Source organism: Chelonoidis abingdonii, chromosome 15, assembly GCF_003597395.2.
Source record: "Chelonoidis abingdonii isolate Lonesome George chromosome 15, CheloAbing_2.0, whole genome shotgun sequence".
Classification (NCBI taxonomy): domain Eukaryota; kingdom Metazoa; phylum Chordata; order Testudines; family Testudinidae; genus Chelonoidis; species Chelonoidis abingdonii.
The window spans coordinates 26,082,096-26,100,459 of NC_133783.1; the positions used below are offsets into that span (position 1 = coordinate 26,082,096).

Consider the following 18,364-nt stretch of genomic DNA (forward strand, 5'->3'; position numbering starts at 1 on the left):
TATTTGCTATTGCTGTAATTAAAAACTTATGGCTTTTCATCTGTCTCCAGACTTGGAAATCATCTATCGCTTTTCTTCTTGCAAGTGTAAAATTCTGAATTCCTCCTCTTCTCCCCACCTCCCAAAGTCCTTGGAGATAAAAAGGGTGGTCATGAATCTGGTTAACAACCATAACCATAAAAACAGCCTGGCAGGAGAGTTACCTCTAGAATCTGGATATAACCTGATAGAGAGGGACATGTTTAAGAATTTTTTTCTTTATCCAGTGAAGAAACAATAAGATGCTGACAAAAAAAATCAGGTCCCTCCAGTTCATCTCTTAGCATGCTTGGCTATTGTTAGCTACATAATCAAAACTAGTTACAGAAAACATTACAGCAAATTGGAAAATATGACATTGGAAGTTGGTATTTTCTGCTAGTCACACACCCAAACTTTATGTATCTATAAGTTGTTATTCTTGAACCAAAAACTTTCAGATAAAATTACAAATATACAGACCTTTAAAAACAGTGTTACTAGAACATTCAAGTCCAGCTGGAACTCTGTCCTCATGTCCGTACTCACGTTCTATCTCAAGGCTAGAGATCCTCACACACAACTTAAGTTCTCCCTAAATGGATGCCAGTAGTTTGCTCTTTAAGATTACACCTACATTAGCATATTTGAAGAAGTCTTCCCCCACTGCACTACCGCCAGTGCAGCTCTGCCACTACTACTGTAGACAGGGCTCAGTGTGTCACCCAACTCTACATGGAGAATTTCCCAAGCTTCTAGTGTTTACTTTTAACTATACATTCTATTTATGCTTTAAAGAGAAATTTATTCTCAAACTTGGCTACAGCTCAATGAAGATGTGTGTCTGGGAATATTCTTAGTTTTCATTCATGTGAAGAAAAAAGGGTGGGTTTGTGCTTATACAATTCTAAAACCAGGGTCCAGATTTAGCTTGCAACTTTACTGAAGCCTGCATTTTATCAATGGTGCTTGAATATGCCAAGCTTTGCATGTTACGCTCATGGAACTCAACTTCCGTGAAAACTCAAATACAGTCCATGGAGAAAGAGTGAAGTCTCAAAGGAGGTTTGTACCTAGCATGAGCAGGGCCCCACTTGGGATATCAGGGAAGTATGACCTTTGCAATACCATTGGAGAATGTGGGTGACATGAACATATTTCAGGCCTCACTGGCCTCTACCAGCGTAGTTCTAAAATACTTGCGTGAGGAGGTGTCTGCCCCACACTGGCTAGTAAGGGGTTAATACAACTTCGGAGGCCATGTGAAAAGCAGCCAATAGGAGAGGATCTATGAGCAGCCGCCAATCAGGACCTGGCAGGTCCATTAAAAAGAGCCTCTAGGCAGAGTAGGGTCAGTACCTGCCTAGAGTTCGAGGGAGGACTGTCTGGAGTAGGTTGCAACGCTGGAGCACCTTGGACAGAGTGGTGCAGGCAGAAGCCTGGTGAGAAGAGAAGGAGGTCCGGACGGGCTGTTGAGACCGATGAGGGTGTTGTGCCCATGGGGAAGTGGCCCAGGGAAATGCAATGATAGTAGTGGGCAGGCCCGGGAAACACCCTCCCCCTACTGGGGAAACGGCAGGACAATTGACTGCAGTCGCCACTGGGAAGGTGGCTGGACTAGGAGCTAAACTCCCTTGGAAGAGGGGGAAACACAGATAGTGATATGGCCAGAAGGCTGAACCACGAAGAGGACGTTACAGTTTCGGACACTGCGAGAGGGTTTACAATTGGACTGCGGAGAAGGAGTGATGGTGTACAGACTGTGAATTGCAGCATCAGCCTTGAGCTAATCCCCAGAATGACCAGGAGAAGGTGCTAGTCTGGCAGTGAGTGGCATGGTCTGTGACAACTTGAATTATGATTTATTGACTCATTAAGGAGATTTCCATGTTTATTTAACCTTTAATTAACATACAATTTAAAGGAAAGCAAACTGACAAATTAACCCTGATACGCATACAGTAATAATCAGGTTGCTTCTTTCATAATATCCAAAACATGACAGATGTAGAAGTTACCACTAACAATATAAAACATAATGGCGTAAATTGTCAGCTGCACCACAACAGGGGCCAAACTGGCCCCTGAAGCAAGTTAGAGGAACCCAGTGGTTGCTTTAGTTTTCACTGGCCTTGAATGCCACCTAAGAGCCATTACACCAGAAAGAACTGCTTGAATAAACTGTGCTTTGGCTCCTCAAAATACCCTAGTTCTTCCAACACATTCCCTATGCTGGGTGCAGGAGGCACCGATGTAGGGGTGGGCATGCTGGATTTATGCCAACTGAGGATTCCTTCATACCAGTGGAATCCATTTAGAGCAGCTTTAAGGAGCAACGTAAAGGGATCTTAAGGTTGGTCAGAATCTGGTCCAGGATTTCTTAATATTTTGCATCACAAAATGGATTAACGAAATTAAGAAATAAATGACAGTTCTGCTGCTAAGAGGAAGTAGTTCTACAGCAGTCAGGCCTACTAACCACAGAAGCAGAAGGTCTTTCATTAGTTCCCGTTTTGGTTGATTGTTATGTTCACAAACCAATTAATAAAAAAGGAGCACGATCAATCTCTATAGACGCAGACATGAAATTCTAACACTACCGTAATTTAGCACCCCATAATTTCATCATCATATTAAAGATGTCCTTTCAGTTTAGGTGTTTTATTCCAAGGTCTCCTTCCCTGAATTAACAACTGCAGGGACTGCAACCTTTTCCCCCTACAAATTTTGAGTTTAAATCCATTCCCATAACACATTTTTCTCATAATATCATAATAAAATGATAAACTACCCAATCATACTGCACAATTAATCCAAGGTCAAGCCAACTGTTGGATATAAGTCTTCAGTGTTTGTTCAGGTTAAACGTGGGGGCTTAACCAGAAAGTGTGCTTTTTTTTAATTAATGTTAAGTATTTCTACACCCACTATTGCAATGCACTCATTTTAAAATGTGTAAAACAGTCTTTCATTATACACACAGCCAGATCTTGATCACTAGACTTATCCATTCTTTGACTCCTTACTGCTGGTAATTTGTTGACCATCTGAAGTCAGTGTGGCTTTTAGGGCCTCAATAGATTTTAGAGGGTCAGGTGCTTTTCTTCAGGAGTTGGAGCATATTTATTTTATGGTAAGCCCAGTCTGTGCTAGCCCACTGCTTAGATCTAGAATTTCAGAGCAAAATATGAAATGGCCATTTTTTTTTTTACTCCAGCCTGTGACATATTCAGCTATCAAGCATTATTTAACTACTGAGATATATTTTGGACAAGTAAAAGTCAATGGAAATATGTATCAGCACTGAAATGATTCATTCTACAAGTTTATTCAAATTTTAGATTTCATTTCACAGTGCAAAGCACTATGGATGCACTCACCAGAAAGTCTTAAAATTTCTCTTTTGTCTGCCTGAAAGCCACTAACCTCTCCTTCTTGAAAATGTTTTCTGAGTTGCTTCAGCATGAGAGTGAGCTTCTTTGACTGCACTCCACTATAGGCCAGCAGCATGCCACCAAACTGGCGCTCAGTGATCCGCCTATTCACAGGATCATGCCTTTCAAACTGGAAGAGAAAGAAGATTAAAACAAAACACTAATATTAAAGCAATTCTGATTTAATAGGAAGCTGATAATTTATTCAGGAGGTGCACAACATTTACTGTAATGCTGAGCTAAGTGTGGTTGACAGTATTTCCAAAAGCAGCTCTAGCTGTGCTCAACCTCTCCTCTTCACCGATGTCAGTGATTATTTATCTATCTATCTATTTTACACACACATCCCAGTATTTGGACAACCATTTAGGAATGTCCTTTATCATGATCAACTTGTTCCATTATACAGGGGGACAGCATTTGTGGGATTGGTTCCCAACAAGCATTGATTACAACCCAGAATAGACATTTCTAAAATGAAAGTAAACTAGATTTTCACTTAAAGGCGGTTCAGAAATGGTATAAAACTTGCAATCAGAGGTTTCTAATGGGGACACTGTCAGAAGACAGTTTGCCAGTGCTAGAAAATACATGCCACACACTGCAGGCAACAGAAGTGCAACTGTGTGTTATGCAGAGAACAAGCTGCTGTCAGTAACCCCTTCTCAGGGCTCAGTCCTGCACAGATCCTTCAATAAAACACAGTAAGCATGACTTAAAAACAACAGTGGGGAGAAACATGGCTGACAAGAGGCTTGGTGGTCAGTAAATCAGGAAGGGAAAATCCCCAAGCTCTCTGTAGGGACTGTCAGTGAGAGAAGACTCCTTCCGTTGCTCTTGATTTCCCCTGACAATTGCCAAGTCTTGGTAAACTCTTCATTCGACAGCTGCCAATCTCTAGCGTCTGAGAGGCTTACAAAGATTGTTAGGGGACACTTCCACCTCCACCTCCCTTCACAAGCCTTTCAGAGGGGGAAAAACTTTGTTTTTCCACTGAATAGCCTCCTTAGTGATCAGGTTAGATGCTAACATCAATCTCTGCTAGTAAAAAGGCTAGAGACTTACTACAGCAAAAATAAATAAATACAAAAACAAATCACAAATAGTCAAGGATCTAACATGACATTTGCAAATCATCAGTCAGTTTACTCTGCTTATAGGTTGTACCTCTTCACCCTCACTCATTGTTAGTGTTGTCCATTTAAATTCTAAGCTCTTTGGCCAAGGACTATTACTTCATTTGTGGATAGTGCCTAACACAGGGGGACCCCAATCTCAGTTGCTCCCTAGGCACTATCATTAAAAAGAAAAAAAAAAAAGTGAAAGCTCACAAAAAACATTTTAACATCTTATATCAAGTTTGCCAGAGCTGATATAAGAAATCCAACAGATACTATCCCTTAACTACCTAGCCCCATAAACAACCACCCCCATCAAGCTCCTGTCTCCGTACAAGCCGACATAAATAGATAGTCTTGCAACATGACCTGAAGGTCAACAAGCTCAAACTATTTTGGACCAAAGGATGTGTATGAGTGTTCTTTACTTAAACTACCTAACAAGTAGGCAGCTTGTAAACAAGCCATTACAATTTGCATGGTAATGCAAAGAGCTGAGTAAATAATTCATAGTGAATAGTTTACTTGATCAATTTCACTGCTTTTCTTCTCCCTGTTCAGGAACTGTATGGAGAGATTCAAGTTTTATTTGAAATTCGCAAAGTAGTTATTGGTCTGCAGCTTGACAGTGAGACATTGGTTGCGAGTACTCAACATTCAAAATTTGAACTGTTTGAACTGAACACATAGGCCATGCACTAGGATTCACTTTTCTGATTGGGTATGAGAACTTTTGGGTTTCTGATCTGAATGACTCATAGATTATGAATTCCATAGTTTGTTCCCTGTACTGTTTAGTCAAAATTAACAATCATAGCAAAATTTCTGACCTTTGAAGATTCAATTTTTGGAAGAAAATTAAACAACTATGTCTAATCCCAAGATGCAAAAAAATACATATATTTAAAAAAAATACCAATTTGATCGTCAGTCTTTTTCTCTGAGCTTAAATGGTGTGTGCAATATCTGGGAAGTCATGTAACCTCTTAACTATAGTTTGCTAAAGAATCCCACTTATTCTGTACTCAAAACCCTGAACTCTTTCCTTCTCATTTGCTTTAGGAAAAACCCTATCAAAGTCAGAGGAAAAATACAGTCTTCATTAACATCAGAAGTAAGGAACTTAACTCGTTTCTTTGCTGTTTCTGAGAAATATGGAAAAATGTTACAATACTTCAAGGCATAAATTTCACATCCAACGTAGTTTTAAAACCAGCAGCAAGGCTTTCTAGTGGAGACTCTCCGTTTGCCTCTCAATTAACCCTCAAACATGCAAATCGGTATTTTTACTCATGTTCTTCAAAGACCTCAATTTTGCAGGAGTGAGACACATTATCTTTAATTAGCACACCTGAAAGGGCTTTAAAATTTTCAAGCTCAGTTTATAATTAATTAGTGACCTTTCTCAGACAAGTTTAAAATAAGTGTAATGTACATTCTTCATTTCCCCTACCCCACTTTAACAACGTGAGGACGAATTTATTCATTTTCTCTCTTCATGCCCTTAACAGGATTAAGAACTGTACCCACACAAGTTTCGTCAGTACCAGCTACATCTGGGTTGTACTTTTTTGCAATTGACCAGGCATGAGAGACTGTACTAGAACATTAGTTGTGATTGTACTTCAGCTCCAAAGGGAAACAAACTTACTCCCCCCACGCCAACCTCTCCTTTGCATTCCTCCCCTCTCAAGCTGTCTCACCTCAAGCTTTTTGGTGCCATTTTTTGGTTAGGTTAACCAAAGACCAAGAGTCATCCTTTCACCAGGAACCACTTAATCATGGGTCCCCAGTAAGAAGAAGTGTATCGGCCAGCAAGGCCATCTTGCTCTATCCCCATTTTAGGATATGATCTTCAAGTATTTCGTATGCTCAAGGATAATTACCACATCATGATCACAGATATGATCACAGATCCTCCTCTCCTCCCCCATGCTAGGATCTCCACCTCTCCTTAATGAGATGTCCCTTAGTAGCAGAGACTACTCAATACTCATATACACTGGATAGATTAAAGACAACGCTATAATTTTCACTCAATTTCAATGGATTTATTGGTTCTAGGACAGTCCTATTGAGAGTGAATGACAGCAAGGGTCCATGCAAGAAGAGGGATTACTTTAAAAATATTTGTCAAGCTACACTATCTGAGATGCAAATATAGACGCAAATAGTGTCACTTTAAAATGTGTTAGCTGGTTATGGTCAATTTAGCCTAGACACAGCCCTACAGATTCTTTGGCACTGCAGAGAGCAAAGATTTCTGAGACAGAAAAATCACAGGAGCTTTTACAACTTAATCAACTATCAATGAAATGAAAAAACAGGATGGAAAAGCACTTATGGAATCAAAGTCTAACCCTCATTGCTGGCACCTAATAAAATTAACACAGTCTTTAAAGTACAAGAATTTCATCAGTTCGTAACTGGTGGATCCCAAAGATGTATCAGCAAAATTTGATTGCTGGTGCCCATAATCCTGCAAAAATTTGTCAAAAATGAAATAAGCGCAGCATTATGAGTTGAATGACTCAGACAAGATGCAGAGGAGCATTTAGTACAAAAACAATTCCCCCATCCTACTGTGATGCCCCAGCCTGTACAAACTGTGAGGTTACAACTACAATGGTGGTGTATTGGAGAATGAATCAAAGGTGAGGTGAAAAAATTGGGTATTTTACATTTTATTTATAGCAGGGTTTTGGATTTTTTTAAAAAACTATCATCCTTTCTGTTTTTTTGATACAAAGACTACTTCAGAAATACCTCTTACCTTTAAGAAGTAAAATAATATATTCAAGGGGGAGTGTTGGGAACACAGCTCATCATTATCCGTCATTATGGACCCAAATTTGGTTCCCATTTTAAAATTTCTATAAATCAGCCATGATCAGTCATAAAACTTAGATAAAGTTATTCATGTGAAAGGATTAATTCACATTATTTCAGGCTTTTTTGTTCTCTTTATGTTCCTTATTTTTGTTTTTCTTCCATATCGTACTTTTAAAATTAATGTCCCTTATCTATTCTCAACAAATTGATTTAATACTCCCACATCCACCAATCAATTAGTGTACCTGCAGCAACTCTCACTGCATAAGTTAACAGAAATATTCACCAATACATCTTCATGCTGCCTTTAAATACTAACTGTGAGTTTCCAAAACTAACAATCATTTAAAGCTCGGAATGAGAAAAGTAAGCACTTTCTCTTAGTTTTAATCCACACAACAATGAAGTGAGTCAAGAAAGTAGTTATTTTTCCAAACTCTCACTCATCAGGTATAAGTTATATTTAAATTACTTATGAAAGGGATATACAATATACAATATGTAAAAAGATACAGGATGAGAAAACTGAAACAAAGGATAAGAAGAGAAAAAGGAAATAAGTATATACAAATGCTTGAGATCTGTTGCTAATCATAACAGACCATACATGGGACTTAAAAGAAAGTGGAGCTGCTACAGGTAGCACCACAATATGATGCAGAGAAAACTTAACAGAAGATCAAAATGTTCTCCATTGTCCTTTATGCTTCAGAGGAGGACAAAAAAATAAAAAAAATAAAAATAAAAAAAAATCAAACCCCTAGAATACACCTGACCAATTGTGCATTGGGGAAAAAAAATCCTTCTTGACCACTACAGGTGACCAATGAATGCCATGAAGCATGAGGATTTGATTGTAGTCATTATCTTAATGCAGAGCTGCAACTGTTGTGAACAGGTTGAGGGCAATCCTGAGCTACCTCTCTTCTCCATGGCCCATGAAAGAAGGGAACAAACAGGTGTATTCACTGATTCAGACACTCCAAAGCCAGACGGCACCACCACACCCAGCCAGCCTGACCCCTCACATGTACAAGGCCATAGAATTTGTCCTAGAAGCTCCATTAAAGCATATAGAATCATACAAACATAGGGCTTCAAGGGACCTTGAGAAGTCATCAAGTCCAGGCCCCTGCACTCTGGCAGGACCAAAGACACCTAGACCATCCCCGACAGGTGTTTGTCCAACCTGTTTCTAAAAACCTCCTATGATTCCACAATCTCCCTTGGAAGCCTATTCCAAAGCTTAACTACCCTTATAGTTAGAAAGATTTTCCTAATATTTAACCTAAATCTCCCTTGCTGCAGACTAATCCTATTACTTCCTGTCCTATCATCAGTGGACAAGGAGACTAATTGATCACAATCCTCTTTGTAACAAACCTCTTAACATGTTAGAAGACTTATCAGGTTTCCCCTCAAGTCTTTTCTCAAGACTAAACAAGCCCAGTTTTTAACCTTTCTTCATAAGTCAGGTTTTCTAAATCTTTTACCATTTTTGTTGCTCTCTAGACACTCTCCAGTTTGCTCATATCTTTCCTAACATTTGGCGCCCATAATTGGACACAGTACTGCAGCTGATGCCTCACCTGTGCCAAGTAGAGCAGGACAATTACCACCCATGCCTTACATTCAACACTCCTGTTAATACACTCGAGAACAACATTAGCCTTTTTTTGCAGCTGCATCACACTATTGACCCATATTCAATTTTTGATCCTCTATAATCAGCAGATCGTTTTCAGCAGTACCACCACCTAACCAGTTATTTCTCATTTTGTAGTTTTGCATTTGATTTTTGCTTCCTAAGTGAAGTACTTTGCACTTTACTGAATTTCATCTACTTGATTTCATACCAATTCACCAGTATGTCAAGGTTGCTTTGAATTCTAACCCTGATCTCTAATGTGCTTGTAACTTCTCCCAGCTTGGTGTCTGTGACAGTCTATAAACTCATGTTCATCCTTTTTACAAGCTTATGATACATTTTATACAAAGTATGCCCTGTGAGGTATCACTGAAAACTCATAATTTGCTGATTATTATTGTCCTGGTAAAATCTGTGGCAACCTTGTATGGAAAGTTATAAAATTCTACTGTATAAGATACATTTCTAGTCTGGGGAAACAGCTTCAAACTAGGTCTACAGAGACAAAACACTAGCCAATACCTCAGCCAGGTGTTAACATAATCAAATGGACTGTCACCCGGTGAAGCGGCCATTCTTTGGCAGGAAAAAGGTTGTGATCGAGAAATTTACATCTTGGCATTGGAACAGCTGGAGGTACCTGTGCAAACAGGTTTCTGTCACCCGAACCTCAGCTGGAGATGATTCTCAAAGCAGAGATCTGCTATCAGAAAGGGGAGCAAAATCCTCATGTTATCTTTTCTCCCTTTTTTTCTGCCCACCACATCCACAATGCCTGAAGGACAAGGAAAGGATCACTGGACTGGGGGATGGGTCCTGACTGAAAGGCATCGAACAGTAAGACTGCATGAGCACGTGATGAGAGATACATTTTGCTTTCAATTCACTTAGCTTGTTAAGATAGGTATTAATTTATGTTTTATCTTTTATTTCTTTGCATCAATTCTGACTTTTATGCATCATTACTTGTAATCACATATAATCTTTCTGCAGTTAGTAAACTTGTTTTATCTAAACTAGTGTGTTTGTACTAAAGTGTTTGGGAACTTCACTTGGGATAACAAGATCTGTGCATGTCATTTCTATGACAGACTTTGAGCTTGTTTTGTCCAGAAGGAAAGAGCTGGGCAGTACAAGACACTCAATTCTGGGGATAAGTCTGGGACTGGGAACTTGCTGATGTTGCTCTGTAATATAACTAATGGATGGCTGACTGGCTATAGTACTCATACAGTATAACATGGGGTGATTTATGTGCTGGAGGCTGTGTGTGTGAGGTGGCCAGGAGTGAGATTACTCTCACAGTGAAACTGTTTAAAAGGCACCCCACGTTGGAGACTTGAGGGGATGCAGCTGTTCAACAAGCCAGATTGTACCCTGGGGAAAGTCCGTGTCATCTGCAAATTTTATAAGCGAACTCTCCACTGCATACTCCAAGTCATTAATGAAAATATTGGATAGTACCAGACCCAGGATTGACACCTGTGGGACCTCACTAGATATGGCCTCCCATTTTGACAAGTGAACCATTCATAACTATTCTTTGAGTACAGCCTTTCAACCAGTTGTGCATCCACCTTACAGTAATTTCATTTTTAGACCACCTTTCCCTACTTTGCTTATGAGAATGTCATGTGGGACACACCTTTTAGCTAGATTTCTAATCTTGCCTTAAAGACTCCAACCAATGGGGAGTCCACTGCCTGCTTAAGTAAGTTTCCCCAATGTTTGTATTATCCTCACTGCTACAAAACTGCATCTTATTTCAAAGGTTGAATTTGTCTACTTTCAACTTCCAGCAACTGGATCTTGTTATGCTTCTCAGCTAGACTGAAGAATCTTCCACTACCAGCGTAAATATCTATAGACAGTAAACAAGTCACCTCTCAACTTTCTCTTTGATAAGATGGTTAAGTTGAGTGACTTAAGGCTCATATTGGAAGGCTTGTTTTACAGCCCCTGAATCATCGTGGCCTTCCTTTGACATCTTTCTAGTATTTCCACATCCATCTTGAAACGTGGACACTAGAAATGGACACAGTACTCTACTAACAGTCTTACCAATGCTATGTATGGCAGCAAGATCACTTTCCTACTTCTGCATGACATTCCTCTTTTTAAAGATCCAAGGACTTCACTAGCCCTTTTTGCCATAACATTACACTGAGAACTCATGGTGAGAATTATCTACGACCCTTAAGTCTTTCTCTGAGTCACTGCTTTTCCAAGACAGTCCTCCCATCCTATAGGTATATCTTGCGTTCTTGGTTCCTAGGTGCATTACCTTGCATCTGACTGTATTAAAATACAATTTGTTGGATTGTGACCATTTAGCCAGCAATTCAGATAGTTAACAGCAACCTTTTCTCCTCATTATTTACTATCCCACCAGTCTTTGTATCATCAGCAAACTTTACAAACAGAGAGTTTATATTACCATCTAGGTTGCTGATAAAATATTAAATAGCACTAGACCAACAACCAGTCCCTGGAAGACCCTGCTAGAAACAGCCCTGCTTATTGACGGCTTCCCCGTGACAACTACATTTTGAGATCTGTCAGTGTGCCTGTTCTTAATCCATCTAAGGTTGTCATAAACAGATAGCTAAGGGTTAATGTCTCTTTCACCTGGAAAGGGTTAACAAACAACACCTGACCAGAGGACCAATCAGGAAACAAGATACTTTCAAATCTCAAGGAAGGGAAGCCTTTGTTTGTGGGTTTTGGGTTTGGCTTTGTTCTCTCTGGGTCCTGGACAGGACTAGAGGTGCAACCAGGTTTCTGCAATCTCCCTGCTCCAGTCTCTTATCTATTCAGAATAGTGAGTAAGTAAAAAGGCGGTTATAGTCTTTTTTCTTTGGTTTTCTTTATGTGCAAATGTTTTAAGTTGCTGGAAATATTTTAAATTGTATTTTTCTTGGATAGGGCTGTTTATCCATTTGTTATAAGCTAATAGACCCTGTAAAATTTCATCTTGATTACAGAGACAATTTTTATGTTTTCCTTCTTTTATTAAAGTTTTCCTTTTTTTAGAATCTAATTGATCTTTTGGTTATCTTGTATAAGACACCAGGGAATTGTGGGAGAAAGGAAAGACGGGGGGAGGGGAAATCTGCTCTCTGTGTTTCTCTCTCTCTACGGAAGAAGAGGGGGGAAGGGAAGTGGGTTATTTCCCTTTATTGTGAGACTCAAGGAATCTGAGTCTTGGGGTCCCCAGGGAAGGTTTTGGGGAGACCGGAGCTAATCAGGGGCTCCAACCAAAGTCCTGATTGGTGGCAGCACTACAGGATCTAAGCTGGTAATTAAGCTTAGAGGCATTCATGCTAGTATCTCATTTTATGGACTTTAAGGTTCAGATTTGGGAAAGAATACTATGACAAAGGTGTGCCCTGTTAGTTACATATAATGCAAGCTTTTTAATCAAAATATCATGTGGTACTTTGTCAAATTCCTTGGAGAAATTTTAACTGTATCCAACAGAATTGCCTTTATCAACTAGACCTATAATATTTTCAAAAAAAGAAAATAGGTTTGCTTGACAAAACCTACATGCTATGAAACAGTGATTATGTTTTAGCTTCTAATTCTTTGTTGATAAGAATCCTGAATTAACTGTCTCATTATTTTGCTCAGGATAGATATCAGACTAACCGGTCTATAGTTCCTTGGATCATCCCTTTTACTCTTTTTAAATGTTGGTTCTACATTAGCAGTTTTCCCCGTTCCTTTCGAATCGCTCCAGCCTTCCAAAATTGGTTAAAAATTAGTGGTTAGAAATGTGTCAATTCTAGTATGAAAAATCCCAGAACAACTGCCTGCTGTGTTCATCAAAACAGAAAAGCGGTCTTTTTTTACCTTCATAACTGGTAAGCTGCATGCATTGTGCACTTAAATTTGAAATCTGTACTTTGTAATTGACATGGGTTAACAAGAAATCCTAGATTACACAGAATACGTCTGTAAAACAGGAAAGATCTTCACCATGTATGTATACCTTTCTGATTCCTGTGGTTGGCTAGTACCTATGCTTCATCATACAGACCCAAGGCTTAATAGTGAACTGTAAAGGAAAAGTAATTGGGTTTGTGCCTTTTTTGCTTTTGTGGAGTAGGGGTGGCTTGTATGTTGTTAAATCTTCCCTCCATCCTCAAAATTAGGTTTCAAGTCCTGTTCTCCCTGAATTTGCTTGATGTCTCTGGAGAAGAGGAAAGGGGATTGGTTGGGAGCTCTCAATCCTAGCTAAAAGAACGTGCTAAGTCTATTATGGATTTTCTTCCAATATTCCTTTGGTGTTTGAGGTAAATAGGTATTTTAAGAGCCTAGAGAGTTTTAAACAATCTGAATAAAGAGAACTCTCCCTTCTCAATTAAGCAGGTTTCTCTTCCTTCATATCTGTGATGTTATAAATCATGCTAGTTCTCCAATCATTCACAGTCTTTCATGAAAAACAGTGTAGAGAACACCAGAAATTCTAATACAATCAAGAAGTTTTCTTTAAAGGATTTTTTAATACATGATAAAGAAAAAAAGACAATGATTTTTCCCCCCATCAGAAATCAATCTTTAAGACCTAAAGTGTCCTGGGGGCAGGCAGTGTAAGAAGGGGATAGAATCTGGTTAGTTGTGGGAAAATGCAGTTGTAGTTTATTTCTTTAGTAAGAAAGAACTGACATGGACATGAGGAAACTGGGCAGGGAGAGCTCTGTGCACTGAGATTGTTGCTTAGGGCCCTAAACTACAAATCCCATTCCCTTTAACGCAAGGGACAAAAATATACCCAATGCACCTTGAGCTCAAAAGGACTAGCCTTTAAAAAAACTCCATCTTTAGAAAAATGCTGCCAAAGGAACTAAAAAACATGACTGATGGCCTGCTATTCTGGACTGCCATGTTGGTTAGTTTTCCACCTTTTGAAAAATGTCAAATGTTTAGATGCTGTGTGTCTTTGTCTGAAATCGGTTCCTTCTGACAGTTCATGACTAACAACATATTTCAGGTTATAAATCAAGACTTGGGACCCATTTATTTGTCCCGTCATACACTCAACATTTAAAATGCAAATTATAATTTTATAATGCAAGCTGCAACATATAGCGTGAGACACATTAGAGAAGTGCCGTACTAATCATTACCTCCAGAACAGTTTCCAGTATTAACCACTCGGTGAAAGCAGTGGCTAGTGGACATATCCATTAATAAGACTACAAGAAATCGTACATAATGTTCTAAGTGCCTCTCCCCCAAACTAAGGTGTGTGGGGCACTGTAAAAATAAAGCCAAACACTTAAAATATGATAGACACATTATTGTGACAATCAGTAAATGTCAATTCGTTGTGTGACAGGAAATACAAATGTCCTCTGTCCAAAAAGTTAATCAAAGCCAAGCATAATGTGACATTTTTGAACCCTGGGCAGCATCACTTCATTGTTCAAACATCAATATTGATTAACAAGGCCCATGCTATTATTAAGAAGAATTTAATGATACATGATATAGTATGTGATGAAGATTTTCCCATCATACTAATGCAGACTCCACGAGGTGACTTTTTTTTTTTTTAAATACCACACATAGAAGGGGGCAGAGTTAATGGAGATCTAGATTTTCAGCAGTTGTACTAGAATGGAAAGGACTAGAAAAGTAGTGAGGGGAATTCTGCTCCATTCCCTCCATCTCAGAAGCAGATTGTATTTATGCATGTATTTGAGCCTTCTGGTTTACAGTTTACTTCTTCAGGGGTATCTGACAGTGAAAGCCAGACTTTGCAGAAGATTCTAAGACACCATTACTCTTTACTTAGTAGCATGAGACATGCACAGATCTGTACTAAATAATAAAGATACCTATGCATTTCCCTGCCTCAGAGCCCTCACGACTCTGAAGTTTTTTGTGCTTGGGCAAAGCCCTCTGGGGCAGCCAGGATCCTTCCCTTGCAGCTCATAAATTCTCCTCAGAGTCACGGAACCTCTCCAGTTCAGCTTGCATTCTCTGACACTGGCTGGTCCTGCAGTTAATGCAGGACACTCCCAGGCCCAATGAAACCATGCCTGTCTCTTCCCCTTTCACAGTCTATATGTTTTTATGAAGTCTGATATGAAAGGTAGATTAATCTTCAAAATCTGACCTACCAGTAATTTCCCTGTCTGAGAATTAAAAAGCGTAGTTTCCCCCACGTATCCGACTGGTAGATAAAACTGTCAGCTATGTGGTAATAAATTAGGCAGCCTAAAGAAGAAAACATGAAATTTCATTCCATTTTAAAGTCAACTATTGTATGCAGGATGAGGCAATATAGGGTGAGGAAAACCAGTAGGTACGCGGGTGGAAATCTTCTGTTTTCTCACATACCTTCTCTCAGCTCAATAAACTCTTGTAGCAAGACAATTGGAGGAACTGACCAGAGAACATTGGGTCCTTCTCTCTTCACTTCCAGGTTTAATTGTTTTTGGCTTGCCTTCAGTTGTGTGTGAAAAATCAAACACCACTCTGAAATTATATAGACTAAATCAATTCAAAAAACAATAAAATGAAAAATCTCTCAGAGCACTGGAGCTACCTAAATAAGAACACCAAGATTATGAATATCATTTCTTCTTCTCTTCTGCTGCCACCAGCTGTAACACTTCCTTTTGCCAGGAAATAAGAAAGCTCTAATGGCTATACAACCATCTGTCACGGACAGCAGGGTACACTCCTTTGGGATCTTACTCACTCTTAAATAGTGGGGGAGGTGAAGAGTACAAATTATACCTTAGATTTAAGTCTTCTAGATAGTTTATATACTAAATACACAGGCCTAGACTACTGCATTTTAGGCATTAGAAAAACTGGGGAAATATGGAACAATCCTTTAATTCACATATAACCAAGAGGTGGGGTGGCAGTGTGTTTCTCTACAATTATACCTAAGTAAATATGGACTTGCATTTTTTTAAATAAAGAAAATTAACTGCCATTTAAAGTTCAAAGTAAATGGGGCAAAATATGTTGCTTTGACTGTGATACATGCAAGTGCTGCATACAAGCATTTTAATCTTATGTAAAATTTGCTAGTTGTCTATTTTCCCCTCAGGATAGTCCTCCTTCAGGAAGGCTCAAATACTGTGAGTTTCTCAAGGGAATGTTCTTCATTTCAACCACCTCTCCTCCTTTTTAACCATACCTTAACAACAGTGTAAAAAACCAGCTAACGCAAAACTCACTCCTGAGATCCATTCTCCTCTGAGATTTTAAGTACAAAGAACTATTTAGAGACCAAAAACAGTGCATTTTCATTGGTTCTTCTACATCACTGAAACCCAAACAGACTGAACTTCTTGGAGATAAAGCACACAGAGAACCAGCATTTGCTGGGGAAGGAGGCTGGTGAGCTAACAGGAAATGGTACAACTATATTCTGTTAAAACTTAATAATGTTCTCTTAGTCTCTAAGCTTGGAAAAAATTATTTCCACACTGACTTTGTCCTTCTCCAACTAACTGAATTTTTGACCTATATATGGAATGGCACTTTTGTATTAAAAAAAAGAAAGAAATATTTACATTAGTTTACTTTCTTTTTTTACATATTAGCATTGTAAACGTGGTCAAAAATGTCAGCATACCTCTGGATATAGGATTTGTTAACTTATGCTTTTCTTAAGTAAACAGAAAAGAAGAAGCACAGAACACTGATACATGTACATAAACAGTGATTACTGTTTTTAATATTTCTCATTTCCAAGTTGGTGGATTTTTGAAATATAGACCTTTAGAATCCAGAACCATTTAAATAATTTGGGTCTAAGATTTATTCTGTGTCCCATTAAGTGACCTGGTAATTCTTCTAACCCATAGGATAATATGAGATGTTAAAAAAACCCAAACACACACCACAAAACCCCAAGAAAATAAACCGTGGTGTGACAGGTTGGATCACAGAAACCCCCTTGGGAGCTGCCACCTGATGTGCCAAGACTACTTCTACCCCTGCTTTCCCTGCCAGCTCAGGACTCCAGCACCGAGTCTTGCTGAGCCAGACATTCCCATCTGCTCCAACACAGACCCAGGGTCTGAATTACTTGCCCCAAAGCAGCAGGTTTACCTGAAAGCAGCTAACAGAAGTGTGCTTGTCTTTAACACTCAGATGCCCACTCCCAGTGGGGTCTAAACCCACATAAATCCGTTTTACCCTGTATAAAGCTCATGCAGGGTAAACTCAAATTGTTTGCCCTCTATAACATTGAAAAGAGAGAGAGATACATAGTTGTTTGCTCCCCCAGGTATTAATACATACTCTGAGTAAATTAATAAGTAAAAGGTGATTTTATTAAATACAGAAAGTAGAAGTTAAGTGGTTCCAAGCAGTAACAGACAGAACAAAGTAAGTCACCAATCTAATCCAACTGAATACAGATAATCTCACCCTCAGAAATGCTTCAGTAAGTTTTTTCCTCAGACTGGACCCCTTCCAGGCCTGGGCACAATCCTTTCCCTTGGTACAGCTCTTGTTCCAGCCCAGGTGGTAGCTAGGGGATTCTTCATGATGGCTCCTCTCCTTCCTTTGTTCTCTTCCACCCCTTTGTATATCTTTTGCATAAGGCAGGAATTTTGTCCCTCTCTGGGATCCCACCCCCTCCTTCTCAATGGAAAGACACCAGGTTAAAGATGGATTCCAGTTCAGACGCCATGATCACATGTCACTGCAAGACTTCATTGTCCACTTGCCAGCACACAGGTATACAGGAAGACTTACAGGTAAAACAGAGCCATCTGCAGACAATTGTCCTGGTTAATGGGAGCCATCAAGATTCCAAACCATCATTAATGGCCCACACTTTGCATAATTACAAATAGCCCTCAGAGTTATATTTCATATTTCTAGTTTCAGATACAAGACTGGTACTTTTATACAAACAGGATGATCACACTCAGTAGATTATAAGCTTTGTAATGATACCTCACAAGAGAGCTTTTGCATGAAGCATGTCTCAATTACATTATATTCACTCATTAGCATATTTTTATAATACCCTATAGACCGCAGTGTCACAAGCAGTTCCTCTGAAAGAGATACTGTTGAAAGACACACAGACATCTGAGTGGCTCACAGATCGTACTCCATTAACACCAACTAGATACGGCCATTCAGAGGGTAAATATTTAAACCAAAACAAAATGATCTTCACCAAAAGAATGAAGGACCTAAAAACCTAAATAAAGGAAGCAGCAAGCACACATACTGTTGTAATGTAACATAGCATGATGTAAACAGTCATCTTGGATTTTTCTACACACACACACACACACACACACACACACCCTCTTCCAAGG

The 18,364-nt window shown here is 39.1% G+C and overlaps 1 protein-coding gene across 3 annotated transcripts in view; it reads right to left on the reverse strand.

The window, feature by feature from the left end:
- MICU1 (mitochondrial calcium uptake 1) overlaps nucleotides 1-18,364 on the reverse strand; it is a 216,030-nt gene that overhangs the window by 30,066 nt on the left and 167,600 nt on the right. For all 3 annotated transcript variants that reach the window (XM_075072636.1, XM_075072637.1, XM_075072639.1), the window contains exon 9: nucleotides 3,445-3,582. In XM_075072636.1, the coding sequence (XP_074928737.1) occupies nucleotides 3,445-3,582 (138 nt within the window). The remainder of the gene's footprint in view (nucleotides 1-3,444; nucleotides 3,583-18,364) is intronic.